The 15,415-nt window shown below is 42.5% G+C and overlaps 1 protein-coding gene across 1 annotated transcript; it reads left to right on the forward strand.

The window, feature by feature from the left end:
- The first annotated feature begins 11,664 nt into the window (after window positions 1–11,664).
- Window positions 11,665–14,609, forward strand: LOC122556784 (zinc finger protein 239-like). The gene is made up of 2 exons (XM_043703953.1): window positions 11,665–13,129; window positions 13,380–14,609. The coding sequence occupies exon 1, from the start codon at window positions 11,729–11,731 to the stop codon at window positions 12,746–12,748; it is 1,020 nt and encodes a 339-aa protein (XP_043559888.1). The 5' UTR covers window positions 11,665–11,728; the 3' UTR covers window positions 12,749–13,129; window positions 13,380–14,609.
- Window positions 14,610–15,415: the final 806 nt, after the last annotated feature.

Genomic DNA, 15,415 nt, shown 5'->3' on the forward strand with positions numbered 1-15,415 from the left:
CGCTGTCCACTACACCTCCAATTTTGGTGTCATCTGCAAACTTACTAACTGTACCTCTTATGCTCGCATCCAAATCATTTATGTAAATGACAAAAGGTAGAGGGCCCAGCACCGATCCTTGTGGCACTCCACTGGTCACAGGCCTCCAGTCTGAAAAACAACCCTCCACCACTACCTTCTGTCTTCTACCTTTGAGCCAGTTCTGTATCCAAATGGCTAGTTTTCCCTGTATTCCATGAGATCTAACCTTGCTAATCAGTCTCCCACGGGGAACCTTATCAAAGTAGATCACATCTCCTGCTCTGCCCTCATCAATCTTCTTTGTTACTTCTGCAAAAAACTCAATCAAGTTTGTGAGACATGATTTTCCATGCACAAAGCCGTCATTTAGGAATGACAGGAAAATGGGAAAAGTGTGAAAGACGATTTTATCAGTTAATGATGGTATTGGCACAATAGAAAAGGATGACTTAAGTTCAGAAATCACTTTGGGAGTGGTGTACAGGTTTCCAAACAATAACCACCTCAAAATTTGGAGCATAATTGAAGAAATAATGTAAGCTCGTCAGAAAGGCATGTTGATAATCAAAGGAAATTTAATCTGCATAATAATCAGAAAAGTCAGATGGCAAAGGTAGCCTAGAGGAGAAGTTTACAGAATGATTTTAGAATAATTTCTTAGAATAGCATGCTCTGCAGCTGACCAAAAAGCAGACTATACTCGACCAGGTATTGTGCAATGAGATCAGATTAATTAATACCTTCATTGTGAAGGTGCCCCTAGATAGTTGCAGTATTAATTTAGTTGCATCTTACATCCAGTTTGAGCAAAAGATGAGTAGGTTTCAGACTATTTTTAAAAACAAATTTAAAAAGGGCAATTATCAAGTCACAAAAGTGGAGCTGGCAAAAGTGATTGACAAATTGGGTTAAAGGATCAGGCAATAGTGAGTCAATGTTTAAGAAAAATTCCAACAGAGAGAACCACCATCTGTAGTTAATTAGAAATTAGATAATCAAACTAAAAGTAAATTTATATAATTATACAAATGGTGGCAGCTCAGAATATAAACAACAGCAAAGAATGACCAAAAAGTAAATGAGTGAAAAAATACAATTCAAGAGAAAGCTAACCAGAAATATAAAAACAGATGATAAAAATTTTTATAAATATGTATTAAAAAGAATTAATGAAGTGAACATCAATCCTATAGAAAGCCAGACTGTGGAATTAAAAATGGAGAATAAGGAAATGGCATAGGAATTGAATAGGTATTTTGCATCAGTCTTCACAATAAAGGATACAAGGAACATTTCAGAAGCAGCAATAACTCAGGAAAGGGTGGGTGAATCTCAGGGATCTGAGTAAATCACTGGATCTGTAGGCTGAAAAGTGACCAGATTCTAATAGACTTCATCCTCAGGTATTAATAAAGTGATGATATATTAATATCTTAATGTTTATATAAATGTTATTATTTATATTATTTAGTTAATGTTTTAAAGTAACTCCTTTGATATAGGAATTATCTTTTTATATGGGAAGATAGCAAATATAACTCCTTTATTTAAAAGGGAGGGAAATTTGAAGCAGGAAACTATAGGTTGGTTAGCTTCACATCTGTCATTGGGAAAATGTTAAAGCTATTATTTAATATATTATAGGAGGATGGTTGGATTAGTTCAGGGTAATCAGGCAGAATCGACATGGTTGTGTGAAAGGGAAATTGTGTTTGATCGATTTACGAGTGTTTTTTCGAAGAGGCAAAACATGCTGTCAATAAAGGAGAACTAGTGCATGTACTGCAGTTAGATTTCCAGAAAGCATTTGATAAGATGCCATGTCAAACGTTGTTATGCAAAGGTTAGAACAAACAGTCTTACCACAATAGACAGGGGACGAAACGTTTGCAACAAAAACTTCCAGCTCGGCGAACAGAACCACAGCAACGAGCACCCGAGCTACAAATCTTCTCACAAATGTTGTTATGGAAAGTAAAAGCTCATGGGGTGTAAGGGCTAGTATACAAGAGAGACTGGCTAACAAAAAGCAGAGAGTAGATGTGAATGGGTCTTATTAGTTATGTATCACAGGTATCAACGTTGGGACCTCAACAGTTAACAATGTCTATAAATGACAGACGCATGGTTACCAAATGTGCTGATAATATTAAAAAAGGAAGTAAGTTTTGAGGACAACATCAGGAGGCTACAAAATGTTACGGTTGGGTTAAGTGAATTGGCAGAGTTGGCAAATGGAATATAATGTGGCAAAACATAGAACTGCCCACTTTGGCTGGATGAATGAAAAATATCATTTAGATATTATGTAAATGGTGACAGATAACAGAGCTCTGAGATGTTGAGGGATCTGGCTGCCTCCATTGATGAATCAAACAAGCTTAATAGTCAGGTACAGCAAGTAGTCAGGAAAACTTTTGGAATGTTATCATTTATTGTTAGGAGAATTGAATGCAAAAGTAGGGAGGTTGTTTCAGTTAAACAGGACATTGACCAGACTGGATTTGGAGTATTGTGCAATGTACTGGTCACCTTATTTAAGGGTTGGAGACAGTTCAGGGAAGTTTACCAAACTTACTAGAATGAGGGAGTTGTCCGATGAGGAAAGGTTGGACAGGCTGGGTTTGTGTGCTCTGGAATTTTGAAGAGTAAGAGGTGACTCGATTGCAACATAAGAGCTCCTGAGTGGTATTGACAGGAAGTTCTCCCTCCTGTGGGAAAATTTATTTTAAAACAGAGATTAAGCAAGATTATTTCTCAATGGGTCGTGAGTCCTTAGAAATCTCTTTTTGAAATGTAGTGGAAAAAGAAGAAAGATTCTTGTTAAGCAAGGGGATGAATAATCTATCAGGAATACGTGAAAATATGGATTTGAGATGACACTCAGATCAGTCATGATGTTATAGAATGACAGAATGGGTTCAAGCGACTGACTGACCTACTTCTCCTAATTTGTATGGGACCCTCTGAGCAAGACATTTTTCTTCATTTCACTACTAAATGGCCAATCCCTGATGCTAACACCATGATACATTGTAGACTATCCAGCCATAGGAAATTATAAATCAGCAGCTTCCCTGAAAACCCGACAGAATCTTAGAAACTTTCATTCTTTCCTTTATTCTTAATTGAAAAGGGATTATGACCATTCTACTCAATCTCCCTTCATGGCACAGTCAAGCCATTTCAGGAATATATCTAATGAGTCTTCATTGTACCTCCTCTTCTTCTGTACATTCTTCTTTGAGTATGGACACCAAAATGGTTCAGTTTGTCAGGTAGTGCTCCCCCAATGCCTTATACAAATGAGAAAGATAACTTTATTTTGAAGTTTGAGCATGTTGCAACCAGGGCAGAGAAAGATAAGTCAGTATTTGAATTTTCAAAAGACATTTGATAACTTTGTTACTGATTATGATCAGAGATCATGGTGTTGATGGTTTTGTATATTAGAATTGATAGAGCCAGTTAATGGATTATTTGTGGTTGGCAATTTCTAACAACTGGCATGCCACAATGTTCAGGGTTTGGATTTCAACTGGTTACAATCTATATTAAAGACTTGGATTGAGGCACCAAGTGGATTGTAGAAAAATATGTGGACAACACAAAGATAGGATGGGGAAGCATGTTTTGAAGGAGGCACAATGACCAGGCTTTTACTTACTGCCAGGTGGTAGAGAGGGAGGAAGACAGTTTAATCTTGGAACTCTGCTGAGATAGCTCCCCAACACAGTCCCACCACTGGGGCATTTTCCCCAAATTGAACCAAGACCAGAAAGGCCATCTATTCCAATTAGTGTATCATTTTTCCATTAGCATTTCTCTATTTGGGGTGGCCTTCAATTAAATAGTATGGCCTCCCTGCAGCAACTCAGCAGGAACTAGCATCATGGTGAGTGAAGACATCCCCTGTGGCCCCATCAATCCAATTGGCTTCCTGATTTATTGATTATTTACAGATTTACCCAATGCAGCATCCAAGTTCTCCTGCATTCCTCAGCAGTGACTGCTTCAATTTGAGGCCTGAGAATTCCAGGGAACTGAGGGTACTCATATAGGAAGCAGAAAAGAAAAACATAGAATTCAGGTACAGCAAGTATATCAGAAAGCTAATAGAGCTTGGGACTTTATTGTAAAGGGGGTGAAATATAAATGTCAGGAAACCGTGCTATATCTCCAAGGTATTGGTGACATTAGTGTACCATATATAGTTTTGGTCTCCATTTTTAAGAAGGGATACACTTGCATTGGAAACAACTTAAAGCTAGTCTGGTTGATTCCTTGGGTCAAGAGATTGTCATATGGTGAAACAGCAGTTTGAGTCTGTATATATTGGAGTTTAGAAGAACCAGAGGTGATCTTTTTGTAACATATCATATTCTGAGTGGCTTGCAAGGGTGGATTCTGAGAGGGTGTTTATGAGGTGGAATATGGAATTTGGGACAGTTTGAAAATAAAAGTTTGCCATTTCAGATAGAGATCAGGAGGGATCTCTTCTACTGAGGGATTGAAAGTCTTCATAATTCTGTTCACCAAAGCAAAGAGAGAATATGAACAAAAAGCACGTAAAATAAGGAAAAACCCAAATATTTTTCATAAAGAGCAAGATGGTAACTAAAGAATCAGTAGGGTCTAAGAGGAACCATAAGGATAACTTATGTGTGGAAGATATTATGCCTGTTCTTAATGAATACTTTGAAATTATTTTATGGAAACATGGGGAGAAAAGGAGTATTAAGGGGATTTAAGGATATATCTGTGCCCCAGACAAATGCACCCTTGGCCATTAGGGAGAAGAAATACTGGAGGCTCTAACCATCACTGTCCATCTCCTCTCACTACAGGCTTGGAGGTCCTAATACTGTCAGAGAAGGAAGCCATTTAGCCCCTCATTCCTGCTCCGCCATTCAAAGAAAGCATGGCTGATCTGATTTTGTCTTCAACTCCACTTCCTGATTATTTTCCTAACCCATGACTCCCTTCTGAGTCAACAATTTGTCTAACTCAGCTTTGAACATCCTCAATGGTGCAGCCTGCCCTGCTCTCTGCCAGCTAATATTGTGTCATTGTTTAAATGGGAGAAAGCAATGGATGAAGTAATGTCAGGCCAGTTAAGATAAGTGATAGGAAATTTACTGGATTAAAGTCTGAGGGACAGGACCATACATAAAAAGACAGATTAATCAAAGATGGTCAGCATGGATTTGTTAAAGGAAAGTCATGTATGACAAACATGACTAAGTTTGTTTGAGTAAGTAACAAGAAGGGTTGATAAGAGTAATACATTTGACATAGTCCACACTGAAACACATAAACAACAAGACTACAGACTAAGAGCTGGAGATGTATCTAGCCAAGTCTTCCAAAAGACTCCATGTGTCTCAGTGACAACTCTATTGCAGTGGGACAATAAGTGCTGTGCGATTGACTTGTACTATCAACCAGCCCATGGAGAGATGAGGAGGAGTTTGTCCTAATGTCAGAATGAGAATAAAATGTGTTGTGATTGGTACATTCTATCTACACACAAAAATGTGACAGTAGTAAACTTCCTCAGTGATTTCAGTGTTTTGGGATACACCAGGGATGTGGTGAGGTTGTGGTAGAGCCCACTAATATGGGAAGATCCAGGAAGGCTGGAGACATGGAAGCCTCTTTGATTTTAGCAGCAGAGCCTCATTAAATAATCTTCTTCTCAGTCTTTCCCCTGACAGCAAATGATTGATGGTCAGGCCAGCACACAGAAGCAAAGTGAGCACACAGTCAAGGACCAAAGGGAGGGAAGTCGGAACTTGGAACCCCTAGACTGCAAAAGCAACTGGGACTGTGTGAGGCCGAGGGAACATTCTGGCATGAAGTTGAGGTCAGGCTGTTCCAACCTGATGTTTTAACGCACAATCGTCTCCCTCTCATCAGTTGGTGAACATGGAGACATTTGTGATGGAATCTGGGATCATGGGTCTCTGGGAGGCTGTTCCTTCTCCTCTCTTCATTTCACATGACTGTAGTGAGTGTGCTCCTGTAGTAAGCCAGGTGAGTGCACACTGGAGACCCTCGAGATGGTCATGTTTCTGAACAATGGAAAGATGAGGCTTCAGGACAATGGAATGAGACTGAACACAGCTAGATTTGAAAAATCACAAACTGATCTGAATTGACAGCAAACTGGGATTCCACTACTCGTGTAGAGCATAGTGTGAATATAGAGAGAGTGCAAGTCCCAGGATTCTTACTTTTTCAGGATTGGTTGCTGCGGGGTGTCAGTACAAGCACTATGGGGGGTGGGGGGGGCAGGATGCTGCACTGATCACTAGTTCCCCTTTGGGTTTCTGATCTGAAATGTCCCACTGATCAAACCATTCTCTCCTTTTTCATTCCAGAGACTCACAGACCCAGATGTTCCAGTGGTCAACCTGAACCTATCCAATATATCTCAACAGCTCCAGAAGAAGCAGAATGGATGGGAAAAATACGACTCAGACATATTAGGAATAATCAGAGCCTCAAAATAAGAATATACAGCTTTTCTCCAATCTAATGGAACAGGTTATTTGTGCTCAGACAGGAGGGAATATCCCTGAACTTTAGCTGAGCAGTTCCCTCAGTCTCACCTCATAAGCCAACCCTCTCAACTCCAGAATCAACCTAGTGAACGTCCTCTGCACCCTCTCTAGTCCCAGTACATCCTTTCTCAAGTAAGGAGACCAAAACTGCACACATTACTCCAGATGTGGCCTTACCAGCACCCTGTATAGCTGCAAGATAACCTCCCTGCTTTTAAACTCAATCCCTTGAGTAATGAGGGACAAAATTCCGTTTGCCTTCCTAATCACTCTTTGTACTTGCAGACGACCCTCTGATTCATGACTATAAGTTTTATATAATTCTCATTTTTCTGCTAATACTTTGTTTTGCAATTAACATTTTCTTTAATCTTTCTATCTTATTTGATATTTCTTAATTCAGGGAATTGAGTTTCAGGTTCCTGCCCCTACTCTCTCCCTCTCTCTTTCTACTGGTTTGAGTCTCAGACCCAGAACCGATCAGTATGTTTGAAAAGTAAATATAAAAAAAATAAAAACTTGCATTTTCATAGTTCTGCTTCCTCAGGACTTCTCAATGCATTTGAAGTTCTCACTTTATTTCTATTTTTTGAAATGTAATCACTGTTGTAATGTAGGAAAACAAGATAGGAAACTATAACCCATTCTTGATTGATGTGGAGGAGGCTGGACTTTGCACTGACACAATTCCCAATTACTATGTGTTTGTTAACAGTGCCAGCTTTCACTGACCCATCAGATGTAATTCCTTCCCCAGACGGTTCCACTGGGATAATCCCTGACCCGAGAAATATTTTTCAGCTGTTGACAGGACTACATGGAAGAACAGAGCTACCCAAAGATGTGTTCTGAATCTTAAATGGGGATCACACTGACTGTAAATTTATATGTAACCCTTTATCTCGACCTTGTATACACTTAATGACCTTGCCTCAACAATCCTCTGAGGTAAAGAATTCTGCAGATTCAGTACTCTCCAAGAGAAGAAATTCCTCATCTATCTTAAGAAGGTGACCCCTGAAATTATGCCCTCTGGTCCTAGACTATCCCACAAGGGGAAGACAACCTTTCCTCATCTACCCTGTCAAATTTCTTAAGAGCCTTGTATGCTGCAATAAAGTCTTTGCTCATGCTATTAAACTCCAATAAGAATAAGCCCAAAATACGCAACCTCTTCTCATAAGTCACTCCCTCCATACCTAGTATCAGCTTAATGAACTTTCTCTGGATTGCCTGCAATTCCAGTACATGTTTCCTCAGATAAAGACCAAAACTGTTCAGTTTTCCAGCTATGATCAGACTCGTGCCTTGAATAGTCTTAGCAAAATCTCCCTACTTTTGTCCTCTATATCCTTTGAAATAAACACCAATATTCCATTTGCTACCTGAAAACCTGCTGAACTTGGATACTAACTATGTGATTCATGGATGAGGATTCCCAAATCACTCTTTTCTATAGCTTTCTGCTGTCTGTCGTTTGTTTCCATTTAAATAACATTGAGTGCCTCTATTCTTCCTGCTAAAGCGCAAAACCCGACATTTTCTCCACATTAAACTCAGTAAGGTTTTGCCCAATTCCATATCACTCTATGGACTTCCCACCATTTTTTGTCATCTGCAAACTTGACCCTATGAAATCTCATGGAATCCGTTCAAACACAAACAAGAAATCCTCCCGCTGATAACTAGATACAGTTCTCCCCACCCCCATTGTTAAAGAATCAGTAATCTCCATGTTGAAGCACTGAGGGTGGCAGGGTCAAGAATGTACTCTGGTAGGGGGACTTACATGTACATCACTGAGAGGCTGAGAAGCAGCATTACTGATTGAGCTGGTCAGGTCCTAAAGGATATTGCTGCTAAACTGGGCATGCTGCAGATGATGATGGGACCAAGAAGAGGGAGAAACATTCTTTACCTCATCTTTACCAATCTGCCAGCCATAGCTACTTCTGTCCAAACATCATTAGTAAGAGTGATTGCTGCACAGACCTGTCTTCACACTGAGAATATCCTTTGTTATATTGTGCGGCACAATCACCAGACTAAATGGGTCAGACTTGGAACAGATCTAGCAACTCAAGACTGGACATCTCATCCAGGAGGCACGGTTGACTATCAATACCAGAATTGTACTGCACAATCTGCAACCTTATGGACTTGCATATCCCCCACTCCATCATTACCATCAAATCAGGGGAGCAACCCTGGTTCAATGAAGAGTGCAGGAGGGCATGCCAGGAGCAGCACCAGGCAAACCTAAAAATTAGGTTTCAATCTGGTGAAGCTACCAATCAGGATTACTTGCATGCCAAACAGCATAAGCAACAACTGACAGACAAAGGTAAGTGATCTCAGAACCAAAAGATCTACAATCCTGCCACATCCAGTAGTGAATGGTGGTGGATAATTAAACAACTCACTGGAGAAGGGGTTTCCGCAACTATCCTCTCCTGAATGATGTAACAGCCAAACACACATGTGCAAAAGACAAAGCTGAAGCATTCACAGTCCCTTTCAGCCAGAGGTGCTGAGTGTGCAAACTTCACACAGACAGTTGCTCGAGGCTAGAATCGAACCCAGGCCCCTGGCACTGTGAGACAGCAATGCTAACCACTGAGCCACTCTGCCACCCAAACCTGCTCACAAACACCCAATTTGGGTTCTGCCAGGGCCACTCAGTTCCTGATCTCATTAAAGCCTTGTTCAAAAATAGACAAATGAGCTGAATCTCGGAGATGAGGTAAGAGTGACAGGATTTGACACCAAGGCTGCATTTGACTGACGAATGGCATCAGCAGCTCTACCAAAACTAGAGTCAATGGAAATCTGGGGGAAACTCTCTGCTGGTTGTCATCATACCAGGCACAGGGGAAGGTGGTTGTGATTGTTGGAGGTCAGTCATCTCTGCTCCAGGACATCTCTGCAGGGGTTGCTCAGGATAGAGCCCTAGGGCCAACCATCTTCAGCTGCTTCATCAATGACTTTCCCTCCACCATAAGGTCAGAAGTGGGAATATTCACCAATGATTGCACAATGTTCAGCACCACTCACAACTCCTTAGATATTGAAGCAGTCCATGTTCGAATGCAACAAGATCTAGAAAATATCCAGGCTTGGGCTGAGAAGTAGCAAGTAACATTCACACCATTTCCAACAAGAGACAGTCCGACCACCACCCTTTGATAGTCAACGTAGTTACATCACAAAATCCTTCACCATCAATATCGTTGTGGTTACCATTGACCAGAAACTGAACTGGACTTGCCACATAAACAGTGGATGCAAGAATAAGTCAGAGGCAAGAAATACTACAGCAAGGAACACACCTCCTGACTCCCCAAAGCTTGCCCACTATATACAAGGCACAAGTCAGGAGTGTGATGGAATATTAGCCAATTGCATGGATGAATGCAGCTCCAAACAACACTTAAACCCGACGCCATCCAGGACAAAGCAGCCACCTTAATTGGCACCACATCCACAATCATCCATTCCCTCCACCACCAACACTCAGTAGCAGCAGTATGCACTATCTTAAGATGCACTGCAGAAATTTACTAAAATCCTTAGACAGCACCTTCCAAATCCACAATCCATCTATAAGGGCAGCAGATACATGGGAACAAATCACCTTCAAGTTTTCCTTCAAGCCACTCATTATGCTGACTTGGAAAAAAATGCCAGTATGGGTCAACCTATAGCACCTGGACTGTTGCAGTTCAAGAAGGCAGCTCACTCCCACCTTCTCAAAGATAACTAGGGACAGATGAAAAATGCTGGCACAGCCAGCAACATCCACATCACATGAATGAACTAAAACAAACATTCACATCTCTGGCCTTGCAAGAATCTTCCAATGTTTGCATGTCCACCTACTCTCCCTTCACTAGTCTGGGCTGGGAATGAAAATGCTTGCAGCTTTTCTATCCTCTCCTGACCCTTCTGCAGTGTGTATACTGCAAAGTCTATGTGGAAAAGCCCATTCCTTCTGGGACACCTTGGTTCACTCTTTTGCTACACTCAACCCAGTCTTGCTCCCATGACTCCTTCAGGGGATGCAATATCTGCTGTTTTACCTCCTTCCATTCAACTGTCCAAGAATCTAAAACTTCCAGCCAGCGGAAACAATGATTTATTTGGACATCTTCTGAATTAGTAAACTGTAACAACTGCTCACAATGTTCTCTGGTCCATAATGGGGACTACAAATGCAGGACTGGTTTGTTGCTTTAGTGGGATTGTATTCACTCAACAGGTCAGACCCCGAGCTTGTCTTGTTACAATTCTGAATCCCTGTCCCACTCTGGCTTCTATATCCTCAGGTCTGTCATTGTTTGACTAAAGCTCAGTAAGGAACAACAGACATTTTCATTTGGCAATTTATCACCTTTTAGATTCAGCACTGAGAAGCCAAAACAAGGAGTCTATTTCTCAGTAGTAAAAACAGACTCATCTCTTAACAAAACCCTTAATGATGGAGGTTGTAATCAAGCTGCATTCAGCTGGAACAGTAACAGTAGGGATAATGCCCACGATACAGTCCCGTCAACAGTATGTTTCCATTTCAGCCTCCAGTCCTGAAACGTCTACTTGTCCACCTCCGGATACTGCCTGGCCTGCCGCCTTCTTCCAGCCTCCTGCTTGTATTATTTTCCATTACAGCTGGGACTGTGGGATGTATTGTGCTGGTGAAATCTCTTCATTCTGTCTGGGAGAACGTATGTGATTACACCAGCTTGAGACTGTGTCTCACTGCGGTGTTTGCACTGAGTGTACAGTAAATCTCGGATTAACATCAACTCACTTAACTCTGCTTTCCTCGAATATCACTGATGAACAAGTAATGAGATATCTATTTACCGCTGTGTCTTTCTATTTAATATCGTTTGGCTCTCGTTGCTGCGTGCTGTTTCTTTAAGCTCCCAATCTGAACTCTCAGTGAAGTGGCAGCCTCCATCCAGCGGCAGATGTAAGTCGGTGCTGTTTGTTTGTCTTGAGCAGCCTCTGCTGGATGCAGAGCCGTTCGTGCCGGGCCCGGGGAAGCAGCACTGGGCTGACTGCCGGGGAGCGGGGAAGAGGAGGTCAGGGCGCACGTTTCCCCCCAGCCCGAACCGTTCGGCCGAAGAGCCTGAAGGCCCATGGAGGGGGAGAGCAGCGCGGACAAGCCCTTGGTGTGCGGACACGGATTGGACCGACCGTGCAGCCTGGAGGCTCACGCCTGTGCCCGAGGCGGGGAGAGGCTGTGTCAGTGCGGGGACTGCGGGAAGAGGTTCACCTACCCCTCGGCGCTGGAAACGCACCGGCGCAGCCACACGGGGGAAAGGCCCTTCGCCTGCGCCGAGTGCGGCAAGCGCTTCGCCCTGTCCTCCACCCTGCAGAGACACCGGCGCAGCCACACCGGCGAGAGGCCCTTCGCCTGCTCAGAGTGCGGCAAGGCCTTTAACCAGTCGTCGGACCTGCTGGCCCACCGGCGGGTGCACACCGGCGAGAGGCCCTTCGCCTGCCCCGTGTGTGGGGAGCGATTCACGCACGGCTCCAACCTGCAGACCCACCAGCGGGTCCACACCGGGGAGAACCCGTTCACCTGCCCCCTGTGCGGGAAGGGCTTCACTCAGGCCTCTAACCTGCAGAGGCACCGGCGGGTCCACAGCGGAGAGAGGCCTTTCGCCTGTCCCGAGTGCGGGAAGCGCTTCGCCGAGTCGGCCAGCCTCCTGGCACACGGCCGTGTCCACAGCGGCGAGAGGCCCTTCGCCTGCCCTGAGTGTGGCAAGGCCTTCACCCTGTCATCGACCCTGCAGAGACACCAGCGACTGCACACCGGCCGGAGGCCCTTCGCCTGCTCTGAGTGCGGTAAAGCCTTCAACCAGTCTTCGGACCTGCTGGCCCACCGGCGGGTTCACACCGGGGAGAGACCCTTCGCCTGCCCCGTGTGCGGCAAGGCCTTCGCCCAGGCCTCTAACTTACTGAGCCACCGGAGGGTCCATACCGGGGAGAATCCCTTCATTTGCTCCATGTGCGGGAAAGCCTTCGCCCAAGCCTCCAACTTACTCAGCCACCGGCGGGTCCACACCGGGGAGAGGCCCTTCACTTGCACCCTGTGTGGGAAGGGCTTCAGTCGATCGTCCTACCTGGTGAAACACCAGCAGGTTCACAGCTGACTGTGCTGTTCCCATTCTGTGGGCAGTCGCTTTTGGAGGACCCAGGCCTGTGCATCAATGGACAATGAGCATCCCGTCAAAGCTCTTTTGTAAAGTGCCCATCAGGCCAGTTGCAAGAAGATCAGATTGCAAAGGCAGCAACTTTTACTGCATAAGGAAAGCATGCAGACTGAAAGTCGACTGGTGTTGACCTGTGGAAAATGTAACGGGGAACTTGTTTCCCCAATCCCTGTTAAAGCGCATAGCGGGGTCATATTTCATCCTGTCTGCAGAGGACAGACTCCCCTGTTTATGAATATTTGTTGCTTCCATTAAGTGTACCTTAGCCATTCTATAAGACCAACACTAATCTTAAATCGGAAAAATAAAACTGTATTGTAGGTGAGTAATTCCTTTCCACATTTTATAATAGATTATACTGTATTTTAAACGTTATTTTAGTAACACTACACCACTGTGACTAATATACTCTTTAACAAGGATTCTGACTGAAGGCCATTTGTTTAACATACAAAGATATCAATTTAACAGATAATATAGGGCCTGATAGTGTGTGGGAAAATTATGCTTCAACCCTTCATTAATCTGAGCGGAATAATTCTGACTGATAAATCTCTTCTTTCCTCTTTAGGAAAATGCTTATTGAGCGTGGATCCAAAGACAGCAAACTGCAACTTAGTTCTATCTGATGATCTGAGATCAGTAACATAGACTGGACAGCAACAGCCCTACCCACATCACCTAAAGAAACTTAAGGACTGTCCCCAAGTCTCATGTTCCCAGAATTTTTCCTCAGGATCCCATTCCTGGGAATGTGGAGACTGATGGGGATTACTGGAGAATAGGGATTGTGTATGGGAGTGTGGAGAGACGAACTAGAAATTCATTTCTTGAGAACAGCAGTAAATCCTGGTGTGTGCATTGTGGTTTTAATTATCTCACAACTCAACACAATTACAAGTTTAGTGACCTCCCTTTGATACCCTGTAACACTAGAATTCGAGTCCAGTTGGACTGTGAGGCTGGTTATTGACTCACTGAAACATTTATGGACACTTCATACTACATTCACTGAAGCTGTATTTGCTGCATTTTATTGTGAGGATAAAACCCTAAACTTGTTAAATTAATTCTGACATCAGAGACTTGGTAATATCACTTCCTGAATGATGTTACTTCTCATCTGATGTACAGGCCAGAATATTTCACTTCTAGTTTGTCTTGGGATTTCTGATAGTATTTCAGTTGGGTCATTTCTGGTGTTGCTACTGGGTGCTTGGTGTTGACTCCATTGCAGGGAGGCAATCCATGTTTTTGGGATGTCCTTGAAAGACTGATGATGGGAGTCCTATGGGTGAGTTTGAGTGTTTTGTACAGGCCACACTTTGCAATATGGATCCTCCAGTGAGAGTGAAAGATATTAAAAAGGGCTGTTAGAATATTTCAGAATTCGACAAGGCTAGGACAACTGATGCCCTGGATCACCTGTAATCCAAAAATGTTTTTGATTTTTGCTGACAGGGACTCAGTAAGTTTAATTATCAGTAATAATGACAATTGTACAAATGGAATTACTAATTAACAGAGATTGTTCTATTAATTGTTCATTATAGTTATCATGTAATTAGTCATTATTAGTAGTCATTGTGTGATTATTGATAATATTTTAAATTTTATTCTTAATTCCTGTGAAATGTTTAAAACAGGTTTGAGAACCATGTTGCACTTTTGCTCTCACTAAAGAGCAAATTTCAGAGAGACAAGGGCGGGAACAGTAAGCATGAATTTAAAAACAAAAATTTCAAAGCATTACATTGATAAAGAAATGAGTAATCAATAAAAAAATATAGTTTTAACAGATTCTGGCAGCTGAGCTAACTACTGAAACCTTAATTTCCATTGTGGTTAAGAAATAGTGTAAGAGAGAAAGAGATTAAGTTTCAAGTTCTGATCACTAGGAAAGCGAGTCACAGCAAAGCAGAGTTTGGCTTAACTAATGCTGACTTTACTTTAGCTTCTGGTGGCACATACTTTGAGCTGGCCTTGACAGAATCCCTAAAAATATGGGCTAACGTGGGTTGCTTTCAAATCTGTTTTTTCCTCTTTTCCAAGCTTGCTTTGTGGAAATGATTTTGGTGAGGAGGAAGAATAGGTGTGTGTCTGGGTAACTCAGTCTTAGTGTTCACACATACAGTCTTTCTCTCACTTTTTATTCTCACAAATATGTTTCCTTCTTCCTTGTGCATACATTTCATCTTTCTCAAATATACACACACTCTCACTCCCTCACACACAGTCACTCCCTCTAATTGTCACACACATCTCTCTCTCTCTCGCACACCAGTCTCTCTCTCTCCTTTTTCTCTCTCTCTCTCTTGCACTCATTCTCACACACTTGGGCACCTGAGGTATTAACAAAAGTCATACAAAAGATGACCTACAGAAAGGCAAAGCTGAAACACACCATGTAAAAGTTAAATGTTTACTACAGGAGAGATATTTCAATCATAAAGCCCCAAGCACACAAAAAATCCTTATAACATGGACATCATTAGACGCAGGAACAAACAACGCTGTTGTCAAAATCAGGTAGAAATATGCACTAAGCTGAAGAGAGAAATTACACTTCCTTTTACTGATAAACTTTTAATAAAGGATTATCTTACT

This window comes from Chiloscyllium plagiosum, chromosome 14 (assembly GCF_004010195.1).
Source record: "Chiloscyllium plagiosum isolate BGI_BamShark_2017 chromosome 14, ASM401019v2, whole genome shotgun sequence".
Classification (NCBI taxonomy): Eukaryota; Metazoa; Chordata; class Chondrichthyes; order Orectolobiformes; family Hemiscylliidae; genus Chiloscyllium; species Chiloscyllium plagiosum.